The sequence below is a fragment of the Emys orbicularis genome, chromosome 1 (assembly GCF_028017835.1).
Source record: "Emys orbicularis isolate rEmyOrb1 chromosome 1, rEmyOrb1.hap1, whole genome shotgun sequence".
In the NCBI taxonomy this organism is placed as follows: domain Eukaryota; kingdom Metazoa; phylum Chordata; order Testudines; family Emydidae; genus Emys; species Emys orbicularis.
The window spans coordinates 227,176,190-227,186,654 of NC_088683.1; the positions used below are offsets into that span (position 1 = coordinate 227,176,190).

At 35.1% G+C, this 10,465-nt stretch overlaps 1 protein-coding gene across 1 annotated transcript in view; it reads left to right on the forward strand.

Annotated features, from left to right (window-relative positions):
* BCLAF3 (BCLAF1 and THRAP3 family member 3) overlaps window positions 1-2,390 on the forward strand; it is a 38,980-nt gene extending 36,590 nt beyond the window's left edge. Inside the window, exon 11 of the mRNA XM_065423377.1 lies at window positions 2,361-2,390. Within this exon, the coding sequence (XP_065279449.1) occupies window positions 2,361-2,390 (30 nt within the window). The remainder of the gene's footprint in view (window positions 1-2,360) is intronic.
* The last annotated feature ends 8,075 nt before the right edge of the window (window positions 2,391-10,465 follow it).

Here is a 10,465-nt window from a genome sequence, read left to right on the forward strand (position 1 = left end):
TCATGTTACAGTTTATAGAATCATGTCAGGAGTCATGAATATTGTAAGGCTCAGTAACAAATAGGGTACCTCAGTATTAGTATAGCATCATAAAGCCCCTATTTGAATTGTCTCAGCATAATCTAAAATGTATCTTCCTTTCTTGTTTTATAACCATGGGGTCTAATCCATATTACAAATTGTTAAACATACCGGACAGATGTTTTTGGCATGGTTAGACTAGTGATGTAGATAAAGTCTGAGAACACTGCAAAGGCCGTATACTACTTCTCTGAGGGAACAGGGCGTGCTTCTCACATCACTAAACAATGACAGTCCTGACCATTCCTTTCTAAGACCTCTGATAAATACCCATGCTTGCTAGATGGAAAAAGAAAATGACTGAAAGATCAATTTTCAGAATACAGAATCATTCGGAATTATAAACTTGTATTATAATACAAATGTACAATTGCTTCACTATAATCAGCAAACAGATGTCACTGCCACGTAAATTTCCTATTGCTATTTTATAATTCGATGCTAGAAATTCTTGTTTAAAATTCATTAAAATAATCTTAAAATCTGGCTGCCAAAGATTACAGCATGAATTGTTGATCAGTATAATTAGGCTTTTTTAAATATTAATTTTATAACAAATAAAGAAATCTAATACCTCCCAGTTACAGTAAAATAAATCCTGTATTAATATGTATAATGTGGCCTTTTTTCCTGTGTGCAACTAGCAGTTTAGAAAGCCTCATCATGGCAACGTGTTCTTACATTTCAGTAATTCATGTATTTCTACCCACATAGTAAACTTGTTAAATAGTTGATATTTGTTAAAATGGGTTACAATTGGTATGATTTATATGGATTTTTTTTAAAAGTGCTAATCTATCGTGTTTCTTGCTGAAAGTTGATTTTTTTAAAAAGAATTGAATGTCCCCACTTAAATTATACTTTGATGTTCAAAGTAAACAATTTTAAGTTTTTTAATCTAAACTATTTTTCCAAAAGCTTCTACCTGAAACAAATTCCCAGTCACATTTTATAATAAATGACTTTAATAAACACAGTTTGTTTTCAAGTCTAGCAAGTCAAGAAGTTACTTAAAAGATAAGCATATTAGAGATTGTTATAAACATGTATGAACCCTTTATAAACTACAATTGTGCTATTCCGTGTCAGCCAAAACTCCTCTTAAATATTAATCTACACATTCAAAACTATAAAATGACTGTTTATTCACCATATTAGTCAAAGTATTTTCAGTACATAGTGTGTTAATAAACTTTGATTTGCTAGAATAGGTACTTTGCAGGTTTTAAGAGTGCTCCTTTCTAATTAGTGTATTAAAACTGCTGCTTTTGCATGACCCATGTGCCTTCTAAGGGGTAAACTGCAAACTCCCTGCCTGCACTGGTGTGCAGTTATTCACACAAGTAGTCCAACTGATATTAATGGGGCTGCTTGAGTAACTTCTCATCAACATGATGAAGGGGTTCACAACACAGTTGCCAACTTTCACACGGTAAATAAGCATCCCGACTTTCACAGTAAGACAAAAATCAAGCTAATCCCATTTCAAAACAAGGCCAAAACAAGCCAATCCCTAAGAACCCCAACACTCTATGTGACTAGATCCCCCGGCGTGCAGTCTGGGACTGTGGTGGGCCCGCTGTGCACCCCTCTCTCCCCCCTTGCCCCTGCTTGCCGGGAGCCAATAAAAAAAAAGAAGCTACAAGCCAAAAACTAGCCAACAGTCAACTCTCACAAGCCAATTAAGCCAAAAACAAGCCCAATTTCTGTTTGTTTGTTTTTTCGTGGGTTTGGCATGTCTGGTTCACAACCTAGCTATGAGTGAATAAAAGAACAGATTTAAGTGTTTGTCCTCTAATGTACTAGTATTTTTTCTGGTCCCAAAGTTTGACCATTTAGTATATATTTACCTTATTTGGCCAGAATTTTCAAACTTGGTAAGCACTTAAAGGTAAATAAATAAGTTCCCTGCTTTTCAGAGATGCTGAGCTTCTGCTGACTTTGGAAAAGTTGGCATACATTGTATGATTTACTTTAGCCTTGCAAAATTGACATGAAAATGTACCAGTCCAGGCACAATTCATACTCACCTACTCTTTGCTATGATACTAAATGACTAAAAAACCCTACAGTATTACCTGTTTAAAATATTTTGTCCTTGGCAAGTAAAATTTTGCAAAGCTGATTACTTATTCTTTATAGCAGCGTGGCTGCTTTAGTAAGAAGCCTTGTGCGTTATTGCATACCATCTAGTGAAAATTAAAATAATAAAAATATGAGCCAGTAGAGGTTTTTTCCACTGTTGTGACCTAGAAGTAACAATTTTTTCCTCTTAATAGGAACAGTCAGGCATTGCCACAGAAACCTGAACTGTGATAAGTGGAGACATACAATAACACGGCAAGGGAGCATCGGTTTGTTTTTTGACAACTTTGTCAGGAATTAAAATGGGAGAAATGAACTAACACTGTAACTGTCTCGATAAAATAACTATTTTTCAGTAGTGGCATGCTGCAGAACTTTTTTACAGTTTTAATAATTGCTTTTAAATTACAGTATTCAATTGAAAAGTTTAGTATGGTACCTTTGGTTCTTTTTGCAAACAAGTCCCAAAAAAGAAAAATTGAAGGGAGTCTTATTTATTGAATACTTTTTCTCTAAGCATGATTTTATGAATAGAACTTGAGTTGTTATAACCAGAGGTTTATATGTTGAAAAGTTTATTGCTTACATAATAAAAAAAAAAAGGGGGGGGGGGAAAGTGCCTGAATTGTTTAGTGATAGCATATTAGCTCAGGACTCTCCAAACAATGACTTCTTAGGTTGTGCAATAGAGTTTACAGCTCTTTTGAGTCATTTCCCTAGAACAATCTTTTGTATTTATTTTTGCTTTATATTTAGTTGGATTTTTGACTTAAATATATATATAAATTTGTAAATAAATTGTTAGAAAAGTTGTAACAATTTCCAACATTTGCTAAAAATGTGTAATAATGGGTAGGTATGTCATCTATTACATAGCAGTATCTTATAACTGCACTGAGATGCTTGGGTTAGTTAGAGGACTGGTTGACCTGTATGCAGAAATATTCTGGCTCATCACTTTTTTCCATATATATCATTTCTTGATTAAGCAACACATTGTCTTACCTTCTGCTACAAGTGACTGACTTGATTCTAAAAGTGGGCTTAAAGATATGTAAAAAACTACATAAGAGGAGCATATTCTCTAACAAAGCTGTTTATAACTGAAACTATTTAAGGCAAAAAGCTTGTAATTTTTTTATTAAAATCCCAATCATTCTCCATAGTTTACCACTCCTCAATATCATTATGCTTTATGCAAAAATCAAGCAGGCTGATGTACATAATATAATGCTCAGGCCTAAAGCAATACTGTATTGTGTTCATTTCCCATTTATAGTTTGAGCCTTAATGTAGATATGATGGGGTTGTTTGTGTTAAAGATTTGTTTCAGACTTCTTAATACAAGTACACTAAAGGTATATAACAAGTAACTTTTCCAGGGAAAACTTTCTAATTAATTTTAAGAAGAAAGTTATTGTCATCCAATCTTGTACATTTTAGTAATCTCCAACGTTATAGTAGCCATAAAAGTACACATTAGAATCTCATTTATGGAATGTATTCAGAAAACTGGCACATTCAATAGGCATGTGAAAATACAAAGGAAAACACTTAATTTTTGGGACGATCAAGCTATAAACAATATATACTGCATGATTTTTTCAGAGTACCTTTAATAATAGGAGTATTTGACTTATTGAAACTCCTAAGCCGTGGTTCAAGGGACTATAAAATTTTAATACACTGAAATCTGCCTAAAAACTTTGACATACGCTTTGGTACACCGTTTAGTCCTCATGTAGGATAATGTGCAGTACTCATTAGTATAACTGTGATTCAACAACAGACAGACATGTCGACTTCTGTGAATGTTTCCAAAAGCTAAGTACAGGACTTAGGTGGTAATGTACATACACTGCTCCGTTGTTCAAAAATTAAACTAGTTTTTTCAGGAACTTACGGTGTGCATAAGCCAAACAGAAAGTTGTGTTAGAAGAAAGGTTTTCTTTTTCAAACCAATACAGCTAACAATTTACAGGTAGCAGTAAATATTTTAAATATTAGACTGCATAAAGTGACCCTGTCCAAATCTAGGCCCAATTTGTGCTCAAACTGTCCAACAGGCATGCTGCTTCTTAATGTGGAAAAATACCTTTAAACAAATGTACACACAATAGAATGTAAACTGTTGAAGCTACATTGCTTTATGGGGCAATACAGTGTTGTACTATTTCTGAAACATTTTCATTGTTTTCACAAAAGACCTGCAGAAGAATTACATTTTGAGCCAAGTAGGAAAAAATGGTTACATGAGACAACTCCTCCATATCTGATAAGGGAATTTTATACCATTGTGTGGGAGTATACAATATTGGTGTAGTCAGAGATCAAAGTTAATACATTTTATGCAAAAATTCCAACATTAGAAGTATGAATGACTTCCCCAACTGACTAGTATGTTTTGCTGATTCTACCTATGACACTGGGTAGTTTTAATTTCTTTTGTACTTCAGTTATATCTTGTTCTGTGCACGGTTTTAAAAGACTGATGACCATTGATGGTAACACATTGCAAATGGCACATATTTTAGACTGTAGCCATTGTAATTTTATACACTTTTCTAACGGGGGGTGTCAAACATTACTCATTCAGTCATTTGTACTTTAACATGCTTTTCTTAAGAGCTCACCACTTGAACAAATTATTTTTTAATAATAATTTAGCAATGCTAATTCAAGATTCCTCAACTGCATTAATTTAATAAATTGGGTGTATAGATATTTTAGCTTACAGGAATTTACTTGAATTCTAGGTCTTTTTGAAACAGCCTGAGTTACTACTACATGCTGTTATCCAGTGTGATAGCTACATTGAAGAGCATCTGCTGTCCTGCTAATTGGGGGAATGTTGGAGAGATGACTCCCTTCACATTGTGCAAAGACTTCATTACATATTGTGTGATAGCGTATCTTGATACACAAATGTACACACACACAATTGGCTCACTTTAGCACTGCACACTTAACTGATTTCTGTGTTAGACGAATACTATACAGTGATGTACCTGCTGAGAATAATAGACTGAAATACCAAAAGGCAGCCCAGAAATAGAGGAAGGAGGAAGTTAGTGAGAGTTATAAGAAAAATGAATCATAAAATTATTATGTGCCTTTCTGTAATGTACTGCATTAAGGAAAATAACCTCTTGCTGTACAAAAACAAAATGTCATTTTCAAAATCAGTTTGATGGAAATGTGGGCAGGAGACATTTGTGGATTACAATAGCCACTTTGTTTCACTATGCAAGTAATTCTCAGCCTCCATATTGTAGCTTAACTAAAAGGAGGCATAGGTATGTCCTTTTATTGGCAAAGCCAATTGACACTACTATTGTGAAGTGTTAGCTGTTGAATATGTAATTATGTCTGACAGCCATTCTTTTTAGTTTTTTTTGAAATTTGTGTAGATCTTTATTGTTAAATTTCTTTCAATCATCTTGAAATGACTGTACTAGAATGATGCTTGTCAGATTCCCAATATCATTTTATAAATTGAAATGTTTAAATTATTCTTTACCGCTATCCAAAAATGCAATGGTTTAATACGATCAAAGTTCCGTTTTTAAGTGTGTAATTGCTTTGACATATACATCTGACATTGCATGGCTAGAACCCTAATTTAATCTTTCGGGATTTTTTTGCTTTGATGGTCAGACTCCCAAAGTTAAGAAAATTGTGGGAGTTACTGGAAAACTAGAGAGCTAACACACTAGTAGAGCTCAGCCTTACCCTCTTCGGTTTGCTTAATTTTTAACAACTTTTTCAAAATTCAACAATTTACCTTATGTAAAGGACTTGGTTATAGCCAGGTTTTGAGACAAGAAGACTACCTCAATGCAAATGACTGATTTCTTTGGGGATTCACCTGAAGGCCTAGTCTGGACACTAACTGACTATACCTAGGTGCCATCCTCTCTTCCACGGCATCTGGATGAAACAGACATTCAGCTTCCTGTATCTGAGCTTAGAATTGCACACATAATCAAAAGGTTGAAGGTCTGTGAAACTTGATAGAAAAGGAAGGCTTTTCAAAACTGGCTTTTCAGTCCATGGAAAAATGCATCTCCATCTTGACTCAGACATGATGGACAGAGTGAGAGGGGCTTCAGTGAAGTGATTAAGATACTGGTGGTAAGTGATAAGGAGGACTTGAAAAATACACTTGGCTTTTCAGTATTCACCTCAGAGGACGGACAGAGCATACAATCCTTACTAAACTTTGCTTTACCTGCTGGAAGAATCTGCTTTCCCAAGGCCTCTGTTTAAACTGCTATTTGTGCCACCCATACCAAGTTGTCTATATTTCTTGATTAAAGGGAAAATCTTAAAAGTTTTACACCTCCTAGTGCAGCAAAAATCTGCAAAAACGTAGTGCCTAGATATATGCACAGATCTCTTGCCTATGACATGACTTTATTCCACTGGTGCAGGTTAGGAAGATACTTGGTGCTTCAGCATCCCTGCAAAGAAAAGTACCATAAATATAATTTAAAAATAGCAACTGCAAGAACTATGAATGCTTACCTACAACCCTCTAACTCTTCATTAGACTTCCAGGAGTCAGTTAAATGTTGACCACTGTCCTATCTCAGTCTTGGCTAAGAGAAAATTTCAGTGATAAGAAGTTGACATAACTACTCTTATAACAAAGTCCTTAGCCTGTTTCTTGAGTAAATACTTAGGCATGTGATTTAGCACAGCCTTGTGCCTCCCTACTTTCTTCATATACTTTTCCCCCACACATACTATACTAGTTGTTGCTCTGAATCTTGTCTGAGTCATTTAAATCTCATAGTCTTGAAATGTTGGTGTAATATTCTGTAAATAATTTAGTTGCTAATCTTATTTTGTGACCGGTTTCTTTTTCTTGTGACTGTTTTTATTCTAGTTAATGGGGCTGGTGAAGGGCCCTCCCAGTGAGTTGCTGATTAAGTAAACAGTCCTTGGAACAACAAAAGCTTCTTTCCTTTGTTTAGATATTATCAAGTTTTCCATCCAGCAGGGATGTGGCTAGCTGTGCATTGTTATGAAATACATTTAAAGTAGAACCCATCTGTACTGCAGTTCCTCTCCATTAAACCTTTTACAATGTTTTTTTTTAAGTTTAACATGATTGTTTCTGCTGGTGTGGATGGGGAATAGTATTTTTTTTTTTTTAATCTTCACTATTAAGAGTAAAACTGTCTAAAGTGTGACTTAGTCTCCCGATTCACTATAATTACCCTATGTTTAATAGTTTCCTGATCAACAACATATATATTGACATTCAAGTATGCTTATGTTTGACTATGTACAGATACAATGTTAATATAGAGAGATTGTTCCTACAAACTCTAAATAGATGTTTTAACAAATTTAATTTTTTAGAGCTGCAAATTGTTTTAATGAGTTGTTTTAGCAGCAGGAACTGATATCCTCTGTAGTTATTGAAGTAGTGTCCAGTTTTCCTTAGAAAAAATTCTGCTAGATTCTTTCTGCAAAAATGTAGTCCATAAAAATATTTGTTTACTAGATTGCTTTTTTCCCGTCAAGGCTTCATCCATTGCTCTTTTGTGAATGTAAAAGCTTTAATCTAGTTATAATTTTGGGTATGTTTCCTTTCTGGCTAATAGGGGGTGTAGTAGTATTGATTCTATTTCATATTTCTTGTCTTTATAGTGCCCATAAATGTTCTTGAATTCTTAGAATGATAATGTTTGGATATTATGATGATGGATACAGTAGAAAACTCTAGGATAGGTTCTGAATATATCACTTATTCCATTCAAAAGATGTAGTTCTATATCCTTTTTGTTGCAAATCCTTATTTGTACCCCACATATGGGGAGGGCATGCATTTGCCGTGTGTGTGTACATTTCTGTTGAATGTTTAAAACTGCTGTAACAAACTCAAGACCATCTATGCTAGTTTACACAAGTCACTTTACAGTTTTTAAAACCTCGATTTTTAACAAAATGGAAAGTAGTGTAATAAGTGACCTTAGAATCTAGGGATAGGGCTGAAGGATAGAATATTTTCAATTGCAGTCACAAAGTCACTAACTTTCTATATTACTTTTGTCCTCTATAGCATCTTTAGGCTTAACAGAGTCAGATCTAATATTTCTGATCATATCTAAGTTCAGATTTGCAGCGTTCCAATTTCTAAAATGTAAGAGATCATCTTGAGAAAAGTGAGTGTTCTGCACTCCAGTAGTCTGACAAGGGTGTGTGTGTGTTTTTTGTGACACCATCCTTTTACATAACACTAAAATGTAAAAAAGTAACACTGTCCAGATTTTAGGTCCTGAAAGGCCCTTAAGAGGCATGTCTATTCTCTCTCTTGAAACTCAGAAGTCAAAAATTTAATGTTTACCTTTTTCTAACCAATTGCCAAGAAAGTTCATTCTTTCCCTAAAATTGCAAAGATCCAAATTAATATTTGTGAATCACAGTCCTCTATTTATGATCACCATTAGACTCTAATTATCATCTTTGAAGGGATGGAACAGTGAAGCAAAGCTCGGGGTCTGGAGTAGACCTTTTTAATTATGTGTTTAGTATAATAGAGACAAATAGATCGCTTCCATTCCTCAGGCCCAATTTTAGATCTGAAAGTTGTCTGGGATTTTCAAAAATGCCTAAGTGACTGAAGAGCACAAGTCACCCTAAAAATCAACAAGAACAGTTATGTGCTTTTGAAAATTGCATCCTACATACGGCTGAATTTTTGTTTCCTGAGAAATACATCAGTCAAAAAATCATTTTCATCTAAAATATATAATCACATTCCATACATCAGGGAAATTTTGTGCATTTTAACAAATCCTTACATTTTTTCTAAGCAAACACTGTAGTTGTGAAGATTAATTTTCTTTTCCAAATGCTTTTTCTTTTCTAAACATATCCTTATCTCTAATTTATTATTCAGTAATATATTTATTAAGTGTATATCATTCCTTTGGCAAAGTAAAGTGCATAGAAAGCTATTTGGGGATATTATGATACCATCTTGAGGCCTTAACCATATCGGGTCCTTCTTGTAATAGGCACTGCATGAACATACAACTAATGATGCTTCCTGCCACAAAGAGCTTACATTATAGAAAAATTAGCTTTTTTCACTTTCTAGAATGGGAGTGTATTATCTCCATGCTTTAATCCTTGGGAAACTGGCTAATTCAAATACAGTAATTATTTTAGAGTGATTTCCTTTGAGTTGGACAGAAGTTGCTAGTGTGCTGTGGCAGAAGGCAAGAGGTTTTCTGATTCTGAGAGCCTAGTTGGGAATTTTACATAGGAGTAAGCCAGTTTGTGAAAACTGGAAGACACTGTGGCATCTATCTCCCTGCCAGCCCTGATCCATCCCTCTAGAAACTGCTACAGAAATGCTCCTCTTTCTAAGGCTATGTCTACACTACAGCTGGGATCGACGCACTGATATCGATCCACCAGCGGTCGATTTAGCGGGTCTAGTGAAGACCTGCCAAATCGACAGCAGATTGCTCTCCAGTCGACCCCTGTACTCTACCCCCGACGAGAAGAGTAAGGTAAGTCGATGGGAGAGTTTCTCCTGTCGAGCCCGCCCCCCCCCCCCCCGCAGTGTAGTAACTTGACCTAAGGTACGTCGACTCCAGCTATGTGAATAACATAGCTGGAGTTGCATAGCATAGGTCGACTTACGCGGTAGTGTAGACATAGCCTAATAAATCAGGTATACCAATTACTCCAGTACACCTTAATCTCCTTAGAACCACAACCAGAGCAATTAACATTCTACAATGGAATCATCCTCATTCTTATCAAAACTAGTTCCATCAATTCTAAATATAGGTTGGCACATTATTTACTTATGATCTTGGACTCTTCTTAAATGGACGCAGATGGGTTGTATCAGAATAGACAATTGCTGAAATTGTAGTGCTGGAAAGGTATTTCCACACTTTCTGGTAATCCCACAGATTTAAAAAATATAGGAAAGCCATTATAAAAGGGGTGTTTGGTTATTTTAAAAAGACCTTAAACCTCAATTCATATTGTGGAAATGTGATGAATTTAGTAGATGAGACCGATGTAAACTGGACCTTGTGCAGATTTTGTATGATTGCATTTGTAAGTAAAGAGCCAGGCTGTGATGTGTTAGAGAATCGTCCACTCCCTGACTATGGAAGAATGGCTACAAGAAATTTTCCAATGCCATTGCCTGGGGTGAAAAGTGAAATAGAATATGTTTCAGTTTGCACTTCTACTCTGCTTTTGATGGAACTACGTTAATGGACAAGTTGGCTTGATCCTTCTTTTCAGTGAAAGCTGACTG